The sequence below is a fragment of the Mauremys reevesii genome, linkage group 7 (genome assembly GCF_016161935.1).
Source record: "Mauremys reevesii isolate NIE-2019 linkage group 7, ASM1616193v1, whole genome shotgun sequence".
In the NCBI taxonomy this organism is placed as follows: Eukaryota; Metazoa; Chordata; order Testudines; family Geoemydidae; genus Mauremys; species Mauremys reevesii.
The window spans coordinates 97,905,673-97,924,179 of NC_052629.1; the positions used below are offsets into that span (position 1 = coordinate 97,905,673).

At 42.8% G+C, this 18,507-nt stretch overlaps 1 protein-coding gene across 9 annotated transcripts in view; it reads right to left on the reverse strand.

Annotated features, from left to right (window-relative positions):
- Positions 1 to 401: 401 nt before the first annotated feature.
- Positions 402 to 18,507, reverse strand: part of CARD19 (caspase recruitment domain family member 19) — a 53,554-nt gene continuing 35,448 nt past the window's right edge. For 7 of the 9 annotated variants that reach the window (XM_039547125.1, XM_039547123.1, XM_039547120.1 and 4 more), the window contains 3 exons: positions 13,722 to 13,781; positions 11,610 to 11,681; positions 402 to 8,049 (listed from right to left, as the gene is read on the reverse strand). In XM_039547125.1, coding sequence (XP_039403059.1) covers positions 7,934 to 8,049; positions 11,610 to 11,681; positions 13,722 to 13,781 — 248 coding nt within the window. In that variant the 3' untranslated portion in view covers positions 402 to 7,933. Of the gene's footprint in view, positions 8,050 to 11,609; positions 11,682 to 12,321; positions 12,383 to 13,721; positions 13,782 to 18,507 lie in introns of all 9 variants that reach the window. The other 2 variants (XM_039547128.1, XM_039547127.1) reach the window with 2 other exon arrangements.

Consider the following 18,507-nt stretch of genomic DNA (forward strand, 5'->3'; position numbering starts at 1 on the left):
GTTTGTTTACCTGCAGCGTCTGTAGGTTTGGCAGATTGCAGCTCCCACTGGCTGCGGTTCTCTGTTCCAGGCCAATGGGGGCTGCGGGAAGCGGCGCGGGCTGAGGGATGTGCTGGCCGTCGCTTCCTGCAGCCCCCAATGGCCTGGAAGGGTGAACCGCGGCCAGTGGGAGCTGCGATCGGCCAAACCTGCGCATGCTGAAGGTAAACAAACCGTCCCGGCCCGTCAGCAGATTTCCCTGACGGGCTGCGTGCCAAAGGTTGCCAATCCCTGGTATAGCCCCTGGAGGCAGCAGTCACTAGGGGGCAACATAACATATTGTAGGGCACTTCTTGACTTCAATGCAAAGCCTAAAATACATGAAAAAACACAACACTATAGTCCTCCCAACACATAGATTGTTTAAATTCTTAAAATTTAATTTGAATAAACAACTTTGTTTAATGTTTTTACTTTATAACAACTTTCCTTTAGCTCACATGACATATACATTATAAACGTTACCACCAGAAGATATGAACAAGGATATTTGACCATAAAATATCGAACCCATGCAGTATACTAGGTAGCTTGCATTTCTTAGTGGAACAGTAACACTGGCCAGACTTTTCAAGAATTCCATGAATTTCCTGGACTAATGGCTGTCTATACAATTCCCCAATTAAAAAAATTAAGATTGCAAGATTCCTTATTAATATTTTATGATTACTTTGCTATTACTGTACACAAAACTCCAAAACAAAGCCACAAGTGATATTTACATACAGTATTACAAAAATGACACAAAAGCTGAACTTTTCAATGGGAATTGAGTAGCCAAATCTCCTACGTGGCTTTGAGAAGCCCAGCTAAAGGTGTAAGGTAACCCAGTACGTTCCTGAGTGAATGATCACTTTAATATCGTTCTCGCTTGCAGACATGTCATGCTTTAAATAGTGCAGTGATTCCCTTCAAAGGGAGTTGTGCAAACCTACTGTGGGATGTGTCGTTTTGTTTTCCATTCCCTGTGGCTACAGATGGCCCAGTCAGCCTGGTTTAACTATTTACATGCAGTCTGCTCGCTTGCTTTATTTAGAGGATTAAAGATCAGGCTATTGCCTACCTCTTTTCCTTGAATCTGGGTATGTTTGACATCACGACTGAGGCAATTGGAGGCAGTTCAGTTTTGATCTAAATCATATAGCCCATTCATGACAGAAATCAGAGGAAAAAAGAAGTTCCCCAGAGTGTCAGCAATCATTTGGATGGGACTGCATGCACTTTGGGGGGCAAACCTGCCTTATTTCCCCTCGGCTGCACCCACACAAATCTAAAAGCAACAGAAAAGGTGTCGTTTTGCAAAGCTGTGCTCTGCAAGGCTGCTAAGACCACGACAATGCAGAGGGTTTGTTTGTTTTTGGAGGGGTGTATTGTGCCACCACTAAATCAGTGATTTAATATGCTGGGCAATGTCCCCCCATTCCACAATGCTACTGTAACATGAGGCTAAGGCTTCAGGCATGAAGGGACAGCAGATTTCTTCCTTCTCTAAACAGTCCTATGCATAGTCAGTTTACTTTGACTAGTTTGGAGGATGCTGAAAACACGGCTGAGCTATAATCAATCTTTAGCAGACACACAGGAACAATTTTCACAATGTAATAACCCACTATAATTTAGAAAGTAAGCTTTGATCCAGCGAGCACTTAACCACTGCTTAAATTTACACAGGTGGGACTATCCCCCTTATGCAGAATGTTAAGCATGTGTGCAAATCCTTGCAGGAATAGGGCCTAAATATGTCAGTTTGAGTCATTAATGGCAGGCAGTTTATTCTGGGTTTGAAGGGGGATTTGGCACTCTCCAAATAGATGGAGTGATCCAAAACATAACTTTATTGATGTCAAGTAAAACAATAATAATAGAATTATAGAAATGTAGGGCTCAAGAGGTCATCTGGTCGAGAGGTTCTCAAACTGGGGGATGCACTCCTGTGGGCGGGGGCAGAATGGATTCTGGGGAGCATGAGATGCTTTAGGGGAAAAAAAAACTTACTGTGCCCATTTAGAGCTGGGTGGCTGGAGAGTGGTGGCTGCTGAGAGCAGCGCCATCAGCAGGAGCAGCACGGAAGTAAGGGTGGCAGTGCCATCCCATGCCACACTTACTTCTCTGCTGCTGGCAGAGCTGGGAGTCCGGCCAGCAGCCGCTGCTCTCTGCTCTGCCTTTGGAGCTGGGCTGCAGGAGAGTGGTGACTGCTGGCCAAGCACCCTGTAGGGGAGGCATACACTACAGACACAAAGAATGGAGGAGCAATCAAATAAATTTGAGAACCACAGATCTAGTGCATCACTCCACACTGAGGCAGGATTAAGAATACATAGATCAGCCCTTACTGGTGTTTGTCTAACCAGTTCTTAAGAACCTCCAATTACGGGGATTCCACACCTCCACTATTAATCTGTTTCAGTACTTAACTATCCTTACTGTTAGAAAGTTCTAGTTGCAAAGTTTTTCCTAATATCCAACCTAAATTTCCCTTCTGTGGAAGGACACCACAGAATTCATGACTTCCAAAGGGCTAGCCTATCCACTTCCTATGGCTCCGGGCATGGAAAAACCAATATATGCTGTGTGTTTGCTATACAAGCACATTGCACAAAGAAGTGAGCTATCGCTTGGTATCCATTCTTGAATGAAGAACTGTTTAAGAAAAGGACTCCATCCCTATAAAGTTACAAAATTACGTGGAACCTTCTGTTTCCTCAAACCCTCTTTATGGGAAGCAGAAAGGTGGGGTGGCGGTGGTGGGAGAAAACCTACTACAGTAATTGTGCAAGAGAGACAAGGTGGGTGAGGTAATAACTTTCATTGGACCTACACCTGTTGGGGAGCGAGACAAACTTCCAACAGAAGTTGGTTCAGTAAAAGATATTACCTCAGCCACCTTGTCTCGCTACGACACTGCATACAGTAATTGTGCAATGCACTGTGTAAAAATTACATTTATCCATACAAAGTAACCATCAGTTTCCATTTACAAGTAATGCAAGAAACAGCAGACACAGAACAAGTAATTTACTCTTGGGGTTCTTCAACTGACCATATCGGACCAAAAATAAGTTTGTCCTGAAAACAGAAGCATAAGAAAAATTTTACCTTGTGTGTTAAGATTTACAGCCAAATCCTGCTCCAGGGTGCACGTCTCCAGACCTAGTAGCTGGGAATCTGATGGTTGTCCTTCCCAGGAGATTTTATTTGTGATAGTAACCTCATCTCAGTAGATCTCAAAAAGGGAAGAATACAACCTTAGCCATTAGTAAATATGCCAATCCCTCATGATTGCAAAGGATGATCAAAGCCATTTTCTTTAAAGAACGCAAGCCCCAATCCTCAACGCTATTTAGGCACCTACATCCCACTGATTTCAATGGAAGTTAGGCACCTAAATAGCTTTGAGGTTCTAGGCCCTATCCCCTATCAGGAGCAGATTCTGCCATGCTTACATTGAGTACTCCATGGGTATTTCAGCGGGATTGCTGGTAGAGTACTCTACCAGTGTGGCAGAATCTGGCCTTCAAAGCATATGAGATGCTAATTCTTTCTGTAGGATTTCAACAATAACTCATACCAAATCCCAATTTAAATTTTTTTGTCCAGGGAACACTAGGTTGGATAATCTAGACACAGAGAAGCTGCTTACTAGTAACGAGGCTGTTGTATTTGCATTAAAATGAGATGTGGCTGTCGGAGAGGACCCTATTTTGTATAGTGCTTTTGCTATAAACAGAAATCATCTCACTCTAATGAGGTTTCCAATCCAGTTTTGGCATGAAGATTTAAAACCCTTTTGCATTTCAGAAGCATTTTATTTCAGTTTCCTTAGAGAGGAGCCACTGCTGGATTTAAGCAGCACATGGAGAGTCACATTTGGTTATAAATTAGAGATGGTGTGCTGGGAAAAAAATCGCTCTGACGTTAACTACAGGGCAAGACACAGGAAGAACAGAATATAATTAAAGCACTTTCCAACTTGGAGGTAGGCACAATGCTGGATCAGTGTGCAGCTCTGGCAGCAGAACTGTGGGTTGTGCTCACTGACGACATTATCATGGCAATTCTACAGGAAATGCTGCAAACACTCACACAGTTTTTCCTATAATAAGATTTCCTGACCTTGTGGCTATTAGATCAAAATAGACATGAGAGACGATGGGGCAGATGGAAGAAAAAACATCTAAACATACTGCTCTGCCGGGTAAGGGCAAATGATGTTATTTCATTTACACAGAATCTTTATTCATGTCCATCTTATGTTATATATTTAAATAGACCTGTGATCCACTCCGGACCTTGCTGTATGTGTATGTAAATGAGGAGCTCCTCTGGTGAAGTTAAGGTAGTTACACCACTGAAAACACAGAGTTTTTGAAATGTAATAGACAAACAATGCTGTCTAGTTAGGGCTGGCTTCTGCTCCCATCCACTGCAATGGAAAAACTCCGACTGACATCAGTAGGGGGAGAAATGGGGTCCCTTTGGGCCCTATTTCAGCCCTTCCTCAATTGGTCACAAATATTTTGAGGGTGCCAAAGGGGGTCTGTTATTCAGAAATCTGGTTCTGTGTCCCCCTCTCCTCCCCAGGCCCGCTATTGCCTCTCGTGAAATTTGTCTCGGAAGCAAACAATGTATTACAAGATCAGTTGTTTCTAAGAGGATAATGCAGGCTGTTCTCTTTGGAGTAAGATGATCAGACTGAAGAGTCCGATGAATTCTTAGGTATAAACTATCCTGTTGTTACTACCTTCTTAGGGGGCTCTGAAACTCAGATACTGGGAAAAAATTACAGATTTTCTGGTAAAAGCCCCAACTCAGGAAGGCACTTAAACACAGGAGTAATCTCATTGGCATCAATGGAACTACTCCCATGATTAAGGCTAGGCCCATGCTTACAGCCCTTGCTGGATCAGGGCCATAGCCATTGGTGGGCACGCAGGGCCCATGAATATTGACTGGTGTATGTGACAGGATAGTCAAATACCTGAAGAGGCTGCCAGGTTTCTACTGGGTGACTTTTTCCCCCTCTTCCTTCAGGGTTTAGTTTATAGGTTTGGGAGATTACAGCCCAAATACCCACACACCAGGGAACCAGGTATTGTTTACAAGAGGACACTAAGGACTGCACCAAGTGAGCCCAGTAAGGCCACAGGAAACTGTTCAAATAGTAGGAAGAGGAGATCACACAGTCAGTAAGGAGGTGGGGCGGGGGTGGTGGGGTGGTGAAGAACTAGCAGTAGGTGCTAACTAAGACCTGCATAATCAAACTGTTAATGTCGACAACCCCTGGGATGTGTTTTGACTGGTTAGTTAGTTGGTTATTGCTGCTCCAGCCTTTTTCCCCTCCCAAGCTGATTGACTGGAACACTAGTGTTATATAAGCCAACCCATTCATCCAGGCCCTTTGCCATAGGGGGTCATGCATGGGATGTCACTTAGTTTCTAAATGGGAAAAAGTCCACTTTGCATTAGATAAGGGGAAGGTATAATCAAAGCATTGGAGATTACTGTCAAAAACTAAACAGCCCAGGACCTTTGTACAACTTCTTACTACTCTTTGGGTGGTGGTGGGGACATCTACCCATCAAGATGTCAGAAGAGATGCTTGCTGGGGGTGCTGGAGGAGCTTGACCACGGATCTTGTCTATCCACCCTTAGGTACAGAGCAGAAGTTAAGGATTGGGATGAAGTATAAACCCTGAATCCTCTAGGGGCAGCTGCTAAACCAGAGACAAGATTGTTCGGTGACCCACCTGACCAAGGGCAATACTAAAGTGGCTTGCTGCTCAGTGGGCTGGGACAGAAGGGAGGCATCGGACAGATGACACTCCACAGGCTGACAAGTTCCAGAGATTTCAGGAAGATCAACAGAACAGGGAGGGCCCAGCCACATGAAGAAAGGGCTGCAATGTTCAAGACTCTTAAAGAGATGGAGTCCTAGCAGATTCCAGTGTGGAAAGGCCCTGAGATGACACACCTGATGCCAGGAGACAATACAGAACCTTATATTACCACATTGGAAAGAATGGGCCCCACCATATGGGTGGCCATAAGGGCAGGGGGTTCTGAGACTTGTCCCATTTTTCAGAAAGATGGGACTGGGCAGAGACTGCTCTAAATGTGGTGAAACAGGACGTGCATATAGGTTTTGCCCTAAGATGCAACCATAGTTCAGGGGTAGTCCTAGAAATCTGTTCTCTGGGGGTGGGAAATTTCACAGTTAGGGGTTTGTCTACACAGGACCTTTTACCAATTATATTGGTATAATTATACCAGTATAGTTAAACCGCCATAGTTATACCAGTACAATTCCCCCTGGGGAGACTTATTTCAGAATGAGAGGCTTTTTAAAAAAATATTAGATTAGCTTCATCCCTTTCTAACGGGACATAAGATCCCATAAACCCAAAAATCCCACTCTTATTCCACCCAGGGAGTTATACAGGCATAACTATAGTGATTTAAATCCACACCTTAGCTTATATTGGTATAACTTTCCTTAGAAAGCCCTAAGACTGGGGTACTTGAGAGTGAACCTTGAAAGACTCTAGAATCAGAAACACACAAAGCCAATACCTGTTACTATGATTAACTGTGTCCATTGGGGATACAAAGGAATATCAAGGAATGGCTATTAAGTTAAAATTGATGGGCAAAACATTCCCGTGAAGGTGGAGCCAGTGAAGAGATCGCCCTACCAAGCAGTTTGGGGAAGGATCTCCCCAGTTTCTTTTGTACTCTGGAGTAGGTCATAAGAGAACCCACCCACTGTAGCCGTCACTACTTGTAGCCAGGTTCAGGAACAGAAAGACCCCAGGCGGGAAGAAGGAGCAGGAGGAAAGAAGACTCCTACTGACATCAATGAGTGCAGGATTGGGCCCAAAATGCAAAAACAAACAAACAACCTCCCCCTCAAATCTTATTTTCAGTCCTGTCTCCCTGTACTTCCCACACATGCTTTAGCCTGACACCAACTCTTGATGTGTTAAGAAAGACTTGCGCAAGTTTTTCAAGATTTTACCCACAGAAGAAACAATATGTGATCAAGCCACCTTAGAAAATCTTACAGTACTTCATGTTAAAATACATATTTTCAGCCATAAACAAAAACACGTCATGCAGCTTTGATTATTATTTCTGAAGTCCCTGTCAAATATGCTGGACTATTTAAGTTTCCCTGGCTATACCAAAACTAAACAAACTTCCCTGGAAAGGAAAGAATTATGTAAATCTGAAAAACCTACTTGGTACTTCAAAAGCTTGATAGTTCTGCCATCCCACAGAGTCAAAGGGTCATTGTTTGAAGCCTACCCTTGCTCAATATAACAATGATAACAGACAGTTTCCAGAGCATGGCAGTCAGGAAACCTTGCAAGGTTTTGAATACACACAAACTGAACCAGCTAGTGATGAGCCTTGTAGGGACAGTGCCCATGTACTCATGTAGTATAAAGAATACAGATGGGAATGGACAATCCTGACACAAAAGATCAGGTCCATTTCTTAGTAAGGCTTTGGTTTTTTTAAGTGTCATTATTAAATGAACCAGTAAAAAGAGATAGAATTACATCCTTTAAACTGCTGTGTTCCTCTACACCAATATAAAACACAAATACACAAACATGGCTTAAGAGCTATAATTGCTTAGGATATCCTTTTAAGGTGTGTATTAAAAACATTCATACCCAAATGATAAATATTTTAAAAGAAGCATTTACAAAAATAAATGATCCATTTCCATAAGTTCATATAGAGTTGACCATTTGAAAGCACCTTGAAGCAGCATATTTACTGCTAAAGCCGTTAACTAAATCTTTGGTATAATATAAAGTGTCTGTATATATATTTGTTTTTCCATTGGCAGGTATACAGAACAGAAGACTGAAGAAGCAGCTTTTCCTTAATTTTTCCTTGATGTATCTTCCATGTATACCATGCAAATATTTCTAACATGTCTTCCTATGATAATAGGAGAAAATCCCAATATTTTCTTGGCTCCTCCTATAACTTTTGGATCTAAAACAAAAACAAAAAGGTAGGAGTGAAAAAAGAAAGTGAACTAATCAATTGATAAGTACAGTTTTAATAAACAGTGTTTTGCAAAGATTCTTTACAAAAATGCTTCTGGGGGAAAGTTGTTCCTTTAAGTACTTTGTAAATTAACGGAACTGAAAGCCTAGCTAGGGGACCTTTGATTTGCAGAAGCAATTTAACAGGGAGTAGTTCAGAATCTCAAATTAAAAAAAAATATGTATGGATCACTTTTGACACACGTTCAATATTTATCACAATGATTTCTTTGGCTTAAGTTGTCCATGAGCTGGTGTTTGTCAACAGCTCTAGAGCTCTGAGGAAGGAATAAAGAACACTGTGTTCAACTGAAGCTAGAATGGGAGGGATTCAAGGAAGCAGAATCATAGAAATCTAGGGCTGGAAAGGACCTTGAAAGGTATTCAGATCCAATCCCCTGCACTGAGGCAGGACCAAGTAAACCTAGTAAACCTAGTAAACACCATCCCTCACAGGTGTTTGTCCAAAAACCAAACTGTTCTTAAAAACCTCCAATGATGGGGATTTTACAACCTCCCTCGGAAGACTGTTCCAGAGCTGAACTACCCTTTTAGTTAGCAAGTTTTTCCTAATATCTGACCTCAATCTCCTTTGCTGCTGATTAAGCCCATTGCTTTTTGTCCTACCTTCAGTGGACATGGAGAACAATTGGTCACAGTCCTCTTTCTAACAGCCCTTAACATACTGGAAGACTGTTATCAAGTCCCCACCTCAATCTTCTTTTCTCAAGACTAACCATGCCCAGTTTTTTTAACCTTTCCTCATAGGCAGGGCCGGTGCAACCATTTAGGCGACCTAGGGAGCTGGGATTTGGGGGGCGCCATTTTCCTCGGCAACAACCGCAATGGCCGGATCTTCGACTGCCCCGGTTGCCTCCGGCATTTAGGTGGAGGGAGCTGGGGCAGGGGAGCACGGGGAGGGCTGCCTGCAGCAAGTAAGGGGGGAGGGCGGCATGCAGGGTAACTTCCCGCCCCAGCTCATCCCTGCCCCGCCTCCTCCCTGAGCATGCCGTGGCTACTTCACTTCTCCCGCCTCCCAGGCTTGTGGCGCCAATCAGCTTAGGCGCCGCAAGTCTGGTAGGCGGGAGAAGTGAAACAGCGATGGCGTGCTCGGGGTGCTTGTACGTGGAGCTGGGGTGGGGGGTGGGGAGCTGCCGTGGGGGGTGCGCGCCTCAGGGCAGAGTGGGGGAGCTGCCGTGGGGGGGGCACCTCAGGGCACGGGTGCGGAGAGGGGCGCAAGGTGGAAGTTTTGCCTAGGGCGCGAAACATCCTTGCACCGGCCCTACTCATAGGTCAGGTTTGCTAAACCTTTTCTCATTTTTGTTGCTCTCCTCTGGACTCTCTCCAGTATGTCCACATGTTTCCTAGAGTGGCACCCAGAATTAAACACAATACTTCAGCTGAGGCCTCCCCAATGCTGAGTGGAGTGGGACAATTACCTTCTGTGGCTTACATCCAGCACTCCTCTTAATACGTCCCAGAATGACAGCAGGCTTCTTTGCAACTGAATCACATTGATGACTCATATTCAAATTGTTATACGTGCACTCTGGTGCTGTGGCAGGCAACCAGCATTTGCCCACTGTAATGAGCAGTGTTAACCAAAAAACCAAAGAATTTCCTCCAAAAGAAAAAGATGAACATCCTCATGGTAAATACACAAAGCTCAAGTTATGACTTAATTTGCCAAGATCATTATGGCCCAAGCAGTATCTTCCTCAGGAGAAGCAAATAAAGTTGAAACAACAAAGAGTCTTTGTGGCACCTTAGAGACTAACAAATTTATTTGGGCATAAGCTTCCGTGGGCTAAAACCCACTTTTCATATGCTGCGTATTTATACCTCCCTACTGTATGTTCCACTCCATGCATCTGATGAAGTGTGTTTTAACCCACAAAAGCTTATGCCCAAACAAATTTGTTAGTCTCTAAGGTGCCACAAGGATTCCTTTTTGTTTTTGCTAATGCAGACTAACACGGCTACCACTCTGAATAAAGTTGAAATACTTTAAGGGTGGGATTCACACACCCTGTCATGGCCCCTTAGCCCCACTCAGGTGGCAGAAAGAGGCCATAATCCAGTCTCAGATCCATTACACCAATCGTCCACTGGCATAGGGTCCATTAATGTAACAGCTCTAAGTGGTGTTGGGGTGGGCCCTCAGAATCAGGGCATTGTTACCAGCCCCTTAATTCCACCTCCTGCCAGCATCCACACACATATAGCCCTGCATGGAGCAGAGCTCCAGTGTCAGGAGAATCTGCCAGTATTTATTTTTTGATCGTTAGGTGCTTAGATACCAGGTGATGGGTGTTGTATTAGGTCATAAATTGACAAATATTTATATACACCTTATTTACAATTGATTTTTCAACATACTTTACAGAGAACCTTGTCAAATATCAATGTACCAAATTTCCCAAAATACCTATTTCTTTAGATGTCATATTGTTGGGAATCTTTTATACTGCGGGGGAAAAAGGATTAAATCAGCTATCGAACAGGTGCCCAGTTCTCCAACCCTTCCCATGCCGTGTAGGACTCATTCACACCACTTGAAGCCAATGGATTACTCACATTAGCCTTAGTCATCTTGAGTAAGTGCTGAAGAACAGGGCCCTGGGCAATGCACAAGTCCTTAATTCTCATAACAAGCAGGCCTACTGATTTACTGAAGGGGACTTGAACAGGGTGGAGGGGGTGGGCGGGCAGTGTTTATTCATGAGCCATTAAAAGGTGCATGCCATTAGGGAGGACATCTAGGAAAACTACTCTGCATGCAAATGGTACAGATCACAAGAATAAAAATGATTTTTTCTATGTAAGTCAGGTATTTGTACTGATCATATGCTGAAGGTCCAGACAGAAATAAAAAAGAATTCCCTCCTTGTGATTAAGTAACTGAGAGTGCAGGCACTGATTAGACTTCAATTAACTACTTAAATAAGTTTTCTAATTTGGAAGCATGAATCCTCCCTGTCTGCTGTAGCAATGGGAGTTCACAATACTATGGTTTAGATCTTTAAAAAGTGACTCTTCTCATTTGTGAGCTTTTTATTAATTATCTCCTGACACTTCTGGGGCACAGGTTGCATCCTAACTTCATTAATGAATGATGACATCTTCCATTAGCTCTAGTGTAGAAGCAGCTTTTATTCAACATATTATTTCAAAAAAGAACTAGATAAATTCATGGAGGATAAGGTCCATCAATGGCTATTAGCCAGGATGGGTAGGGATGGTGTCCCTAGCCTCTGTTTGCCAGAAGCTGGGAATGGGTGACAGGGGATGGATCACTTGATAATTACCCGTTTTGTTCATTCCCTCTGGGGCACCTGGCATTGGCCACTGTCGGAAGACCGAAGACTGGGCTAGATGGACCTTTGGTCTGACCCAGTATGGCCATTCTTATGTTCTTAAGATATACAGGGAACCCCTCAAATGTGTTTTACCTTAAGGTGACTGAGAATAAAAATTTCCCTTTAAAACAATTCCAGAGTGGATTACCTGGGTTCCAGCAGTACATGAACAATGCTAATCCTGCAGCAACACTAAAGCAAGCAAGGAAGAACATGGGACCTAAGGACGAAAAAGGAAAAGTGAATTTAGTAAAAGACCACAGAAGAGTGAAAGTTTAGTTTATCTGATGATTCGCTAACCTCAGTTATTATTAATATGCATGGCTAAGATTGTTCTCATGAAGTTTGCATAATCATAATTAGGTATATTCTGTGCTTACTGTACTATAAAATACAATCACTTGATTGTAAGTATTTTGTATTATAATTACGCTGACAGTGTTAGCCTCTCTTGTTCTAATAAGAACTCAGAATGTGAGGCCTAATTACACTGCACATGGAAAAGGTCTTAGATTTACATAAAAATGTCTAGTTTGTGTAAAAAAACCACATCTCCTTTTTTTGTTTAAACAAAAATGGCAAACTAAGGGTCAGATTTTGATACCCTCACTCACACTGAGGAGCACCTAACTCTCCAAGTCATCGCACGGATGTCAGTGAACTGCTTGTAGAGTAAGGTACTATTCACTGAGAGTGACGGTGTTGAAATGTGGCCCCAAATAAGCAGTTTTTCATAATGGTTCTTTTTTATACTTTGTATTCTTCATCCTTCCCTTCTCCTGGCTCTCCACCAGGAAGAATTACTGCTCTTTATGGGTCCAGTTCTTCAGTCCATGCTCAAAACTCCTGACTTCAGTTACCTTGACTTTCTAGAGAATTTTCTCTGAGCGAGGACTGCAGGATCAGACCTCATGAAATAAACTACGGCCACAAGGAAAAAGAAAAGGAAAAAGGCCAGTCATCAACCATTCTGTATGTAATTAGCCCCCAAGATTTTCACATTTCTGAGTGGATATACATCTCATTTATTTAAATGACAGCTATCAATATAGAGATGTATATTCTTACTTATATAAAATGAACCGGGAAGAGTATTGTGTGTGATTGCATTTAGATGTGCACTGCAAAGTAATGAATACAATAGTAAAAATGTTTTCTGTTGCTGTTCATGGTTCTGAATGCAACGGAGATGCAAAGCTATTTGTATATTTAATTCAAATCCCTGACTGGAAACCATTTTAACATTTCCAACCGAAATTAAATATGGTATTTATATTGAAGTACGATAGAACCTTGCTAATCCACACTTCACTCAGCCAGACAAAAATTGGCCAATGTTTAATAGCTGAGTTCTGTAGGGAGGCCTCAGATTACCACCACTTCTTCCCTATTACATCTCATGCTAGCGTATATTTACTGGGGAATGCTATCATGAATACACCTAAACTGCATTTATCCTTTTAGGGGCAAATACCAGATCTAGCCAAATGGACTACGTGCTGGGCTTGCTCACAGACACAGGAGGAGCAGGAAGTAGAAACTTTCCAGCAGTGCCATCATTCTGCAGTTGCTACTTCAGGCTCCTCAGTGGATTAGTTTGGTGTGGCTGCCTAGGGAAAATGGCCAGCGGATATGAGTAGTCTCCAATCCACAGCCCCTTACTCAGCATGATGGAGCACAAAGGTGCGCTGACCTTTTGCACAGCTTCCTAAAAGGCTTACCCTCCCCTCCTTGCTGTCAGGACCCCAACATAGCACTGAGTGGGGCAAGGGAAGAGACACAATTTTCCCTTAATGGACAAAGTATATTTAGTTCACCATTGTTATCGGGGCTTTTTGTTATTGCTGTTGGTTTTCTCTTATTCGTTCGGTTGCTTTTTGTTTACTCACTAATCTGCAAAAGTGATGTAGCAAGGTTCTTCTGTAAAAGCACAACAGTCGTCGTAAAACCCTTTATTGCGAAAGCATTAGACTGGCATAGGAAATTAAACTCTAGTTAAAAATAGGCCAAATTTAAAAATAATGCCAATGTAAATGTTGCCTAAAGCTCTATAATCTCTTGAATTCTATGAGACCAGATTTCTCAGTTGCAGGCTGAATAAGTTTTCCTTTAATACAAGTTAAACGTATTTAAATAGCTGCAATAAAGACATAAGAGAACAAATGATTTGCTCCATAAATGTAAATTAAGTTGTAAAATAAACTGCATCTTCATCTGAAAGCATCATTCTGTCCAATGGTACTGTATGCATGTTATTTACCCCTGTCAGTTAGAATATAGTTCTCCTTGTCTGTGTCTATCCCTGTGGAAGCTGAGGTTTCTAGAAATAAAAGCAACACACCAAGAGTTAGTATTGAGCTCAAGCCAACACACTTCTGTATCAATTCATGCAAAACGGAGGGAAAGTCTGTATTACCACTTTTCAGAGAGAGAGTCAATCTTTATGTGAAATATTTCACCCCTCCTAAGGACATGTCACCGCTGCAGTTAAATCAGGGCCTGTGTTTATTAAAGAAATAGGGAATTCATCATTTCAACACCGGTGGAAGGCGTTGAGGTTTTATAGTCCTGGTCCAGCAAAGCACTTAATCACATGCATAACTTTAAGCATGCCAGTAGTCCCACTAGGATCTGGTGGGCAACCAGTGAAAGTACTCACATGCGTAAAATCACTCCTATGACTAAGAGCCTTGCTAGACTGAGGCCTCAAACAGTCAGATTGTTCTGTACATTTCTCCTGTCAGATATGTGAATGCCCAGAGAGTTGGAGGAAGGTTGGTAATACAATACATCAGAGAGAGGTTTTCATACTGGGACAAAGTTTAAATCACCAGTCACTACAAAAACGGATAGCTACGAAAATATCAGGATTTCAACAAGGGTTTTATTCCCATAGCCATCGATGTTCTCCTCATTGTCCTACAACCAAGTCACGGTACTGTGTTTGTGCCATGAAAACAACCTACATGGCGATGGACTCGGAGAGCCAACATCTGAAACCGAATTCTGCTTTCAGATACAAACATATGCAACTCCCATTGACATCAATGGGTTCTGCGTGCTCAGACCTGAGATTGGTACTTTTCTGTAAAATCAAACAGAAGGGGAATCCAGCCTGCCAACAAGGTTTTCCACTGTTAGCAATCACAGCTGGAGAAGTCATTTATTTAATTTGACCGAGCTTATCAGTTTGCTATATCGTGAAAACAACCCTCTGTCCTCATTCAGGGAACTAAACATGCATGTCTCAGGTGTGTATATCTAGCATTGCTTGACGCATGTTATCACGGTTTATTACACTGTCTGTCCACTGGTGAATAGTGATAGTAACCAGGCAGCCAATCCCCTGGGTAGGTTTTAGCCAGGATCCTGGGACTGTCCCCCAGTATTGGGACATTTGGTTACCCTAAATGATGGCAAATGAGTGGGCCTATGTTATTACCAAAGCCCAGACAGGGCAGAGTCTGCAACTCTTACCCTGGGCCAGGCTGCTGGAACAATTTTTATAGTGGAGGTGCTGATGATGGAAACCATGCATTTGGGTTATTACTACTTCAAGCCAGGGGGGTGCAGCAGCACCAACTCCCCTAGTTTCAGCACCACTGCCCTGGGCAGGAGGGGATTCTCCTTCAAGAGACACCTAGGCCTCTGAGAATGTGGAGCTCAGCCTGGCGTAGGTCTGGCAGGCTCCTTACTGTGGAAACACCAGGACCGATTAATATTGCTCCTAGTGTTTAATTCATATTACAAAATTGTTCCACTGAAACACTGTCTGATTCGTGGAAGGAGCTTTTCAGTCAGAAGAATTTAGTTATGGGAGGCTGGTTAATTTTTCAAATAAAAACAATCTACAGTTTGTGTGAATTCCAAATTTGCATTGCATTGCAGCAATTTGAGACCTTTTATTTTAGTGATTTTTCTGATACCTTTGTGTCTGATCAGCCCATCCAGCTCTCTGGGCAATTGGAACAAAAGCATGACAGACTCCCCTCCCCGAGGGTGGTGCAGAATGGGGCAAATGGCACCTTCTCAGCATCATTTCCGCTTCACTGCAGAAACCCCTCCAGGCTCTGGATCCACAAGTGGGTTGTGGAGACGCATGACCCCTTGCTACACATTGTCCCCACCACACCAATCCAACGTAGCAAAACTGCCTGGGTTAGTTCGGCCTTAGCCAGCATTAGCTTGGGAGCTCTCTTCTCCCGTGCTCTGACATCCCTCTGAGTGGCGTTACAGAAGCACTCACTGAAGTGGGAAGCCTCGGGCTGCACAGATACCGCTGAACCTTTCTGCCAAGAGGTTGGCGAGGGTCAGGAGAAAAAAGCCCCTCTCCAAAGCCTCCATGGAGTCCTCAAAACCTATGATGCTTGATGGGCTGGTTTCGAGGGATGGCCTGCTTGCCTGCTGCATGAGAACCACCCACAAGGACAATGCCAGGAGCACCCTAGGAGAGAGACCCTGCCGAGTTCCCAGCCCCTGACCAGGGTAGCCCTGTGGGGGGGATGGTCTAGCCCTTTATCATTCTGTTCTCTGTCAGTATAAAGAGAAATGAGAAATGAACTTCAATCAGTATCAGAGAATGAGAATTGATTCAGAGCTTCAGAATACATCAGAAACGGTCAGTATCAGGTATCTCGCCTCTGTCCCCGCCCCGCCCCAGCGGGACTCTTGCAACGCGACTGGACATTTATCTTCAAGCTCTATATTTAATGAGAAGGGAAGAATTTTTGTTGTCTTTTAAAATTGTGAAATAACTTTGAAATTTACAATAGTTTTTCTTTAAAAAGGCGATTTGGAGAAAATATTTCCCCACACCCCAAATCGTGTTTGTACTATATGTTATCGAGTTGTAGGACCTTGGGAGGTCAGCTAGCTCAGACCCCTGCACTGAGGCAGGACCAAGGGAATCTAGACCATCCCTGACAGGTATTTGTCTAACCTGTTCTTAAAAACCTCCAATGACGGGGAGTCCACAACCCCCTTGGAAGCCTGTTCCAGAGCTTAATCACCCTGACAGTGAGAAAGTTTTTCCTAATATCTCACCTAAATCTCCCTTGCTGCAGATTGAGCCATTCATTTTTGTCCTATCTTCAGTGGGCACAGAGAACAATTGATCCCCTTTATAACAATTGATCCCCTTTATAACAGTCCTTCACATATTTGGAAGACGGTTATCGAGTCCCCCCCACACAGTCTCTTCTCATGACTAAATAAGCCCAGTTTTTTTTAAATCTTTCCTCATAGGTCAGGTTTTCTTAATCTTTTATCATTTTTTGCTGCTCTCCTCTGTACATTCTCCAGTTTGTCCACATCTTTTCAAAAGTGTGGTGCCCAGAACTGGACAACTGGACACCATACTCCAGCTGAGGCAGAGTAGAGCAGGACAATTACCTCCCGAGTCTTACCTACGACCCTTCTGTTAATACAGCCCAGAAAGACATTAGGCTTTTTTGCAACTGCATCACACTGTTGACTCATATTCAGATTGTGGTTCACTATACCCTCAGATTATTTTCACCAGTGCTACCACCTAGCCAGTTATTTCCCATTGTGTAGCTGTGAATTTGATTTTTCCTTTTCAAGGGTGTCCTTTGCACTTGCCTTTATTGAATTTTATCTTGTTAATTTCAGACCAATTGTCCAATTTGTCATGGTCATTTTGAATTCTAATCCTGTCCTCCAAAGTACTTGCAATCCCTCCCAGTTTGGTGCCATCTGTATATTTCATAAGCACACTCTCCACTCCATTATCCAAGTCACAAGTAAACCATTATCCAAGTGACAGCAAACCACTGATAACTACTCTTTGAGTATGGACTTTCAGCCAGTTGTGCACCCACTTTAGAGTAATTTCATCTATGACCAAATGTCCCTGGTTTGTTTATGAGAATGTCATGTGGAACTGTATCAAAAGCCTTACTAAAAACATCAAGATATATCAAATCTACTTCTCCCCACTCATCTGCTAGGTGAGTAACCCTAATAAAGAAGGAAATTAGGCTGGTTTGGCATGATTTGTTTTTGACAAATCCCACTACAAACTCTTTTTAGGTGTTCATAACTTTGCTCTAAATAAAGATTAGGCTGAAACCAAATAAAGATCTCAGCTTGAAGATGTCATTTCGTTCTTCATATTTACAATGTCAGGGCCCAAATCTGCAAATCCTTAGCACATGCTTAACTTTACTCAACAACAGGACAATTACTCATGCAAGTAAAGTTATGCATGTGCTTAATGGCTTGAAGGATCAGGACCTCAGTATTTAAACAATTCAAGTTTACCTGAGTGAGAAGTAAAAATAATAGGCTTCCTTTCTTCTGGTTTAGAATATCAGGGTTGGAAGGGACCTCAGGAGGTCATCTAGTCCAACCCTCTGCTCAAAACAGGACTAATCCCCAGACACATTTTTGCCCCAGATCCCTAAATGGCTCCCTCAAAGATTGAACTCACAACTGTGGGCTTAGCAAGCCAATGCTCAAACTACTGAGCTATCCATCCCTCCCCCACAGAAAGGGGCTGTGTTTTTAAGAAAGTTACTTTTCATGGGCTGTTAGTTCATACATTAGTAATAATAAGACACATCAGCTGTGTAGCGCTTCACATTTTCACAAACATTAGCAAATTAATCCAGACTGAGGATCAACCAGTTTAGCTATCTAACCTCTAATATGCAAATATTTATACTGCTCTCAGAATACATAATTTATTTTCTTATTATGTGAGACTAAGGAAGCTGCAGTCTATGACAATATAGTTACAGTATGTGTTTTAGCACAGAGATCTTAGTGATACCACTCATGTCTATGACATAGGAGAGTCTGCTAAGGAAGAGAGAATGTAATGCTGCTTTGTGGTTGTACCACACAAGTGAGGCAAAAGCAGTCGTGGGACTGCTTTGAATATTATTCAATGTGCAAAGTGCTGTCTCATTTACCCCCCAGACGCAGTAACACCTCTATGCTTTACTTCACGCTACACGTCTAGTTGCTATTCTTAATCTGTGAGGGCCAAACCCTGATATATCTACTCCCTGGAGTAGGCTCAG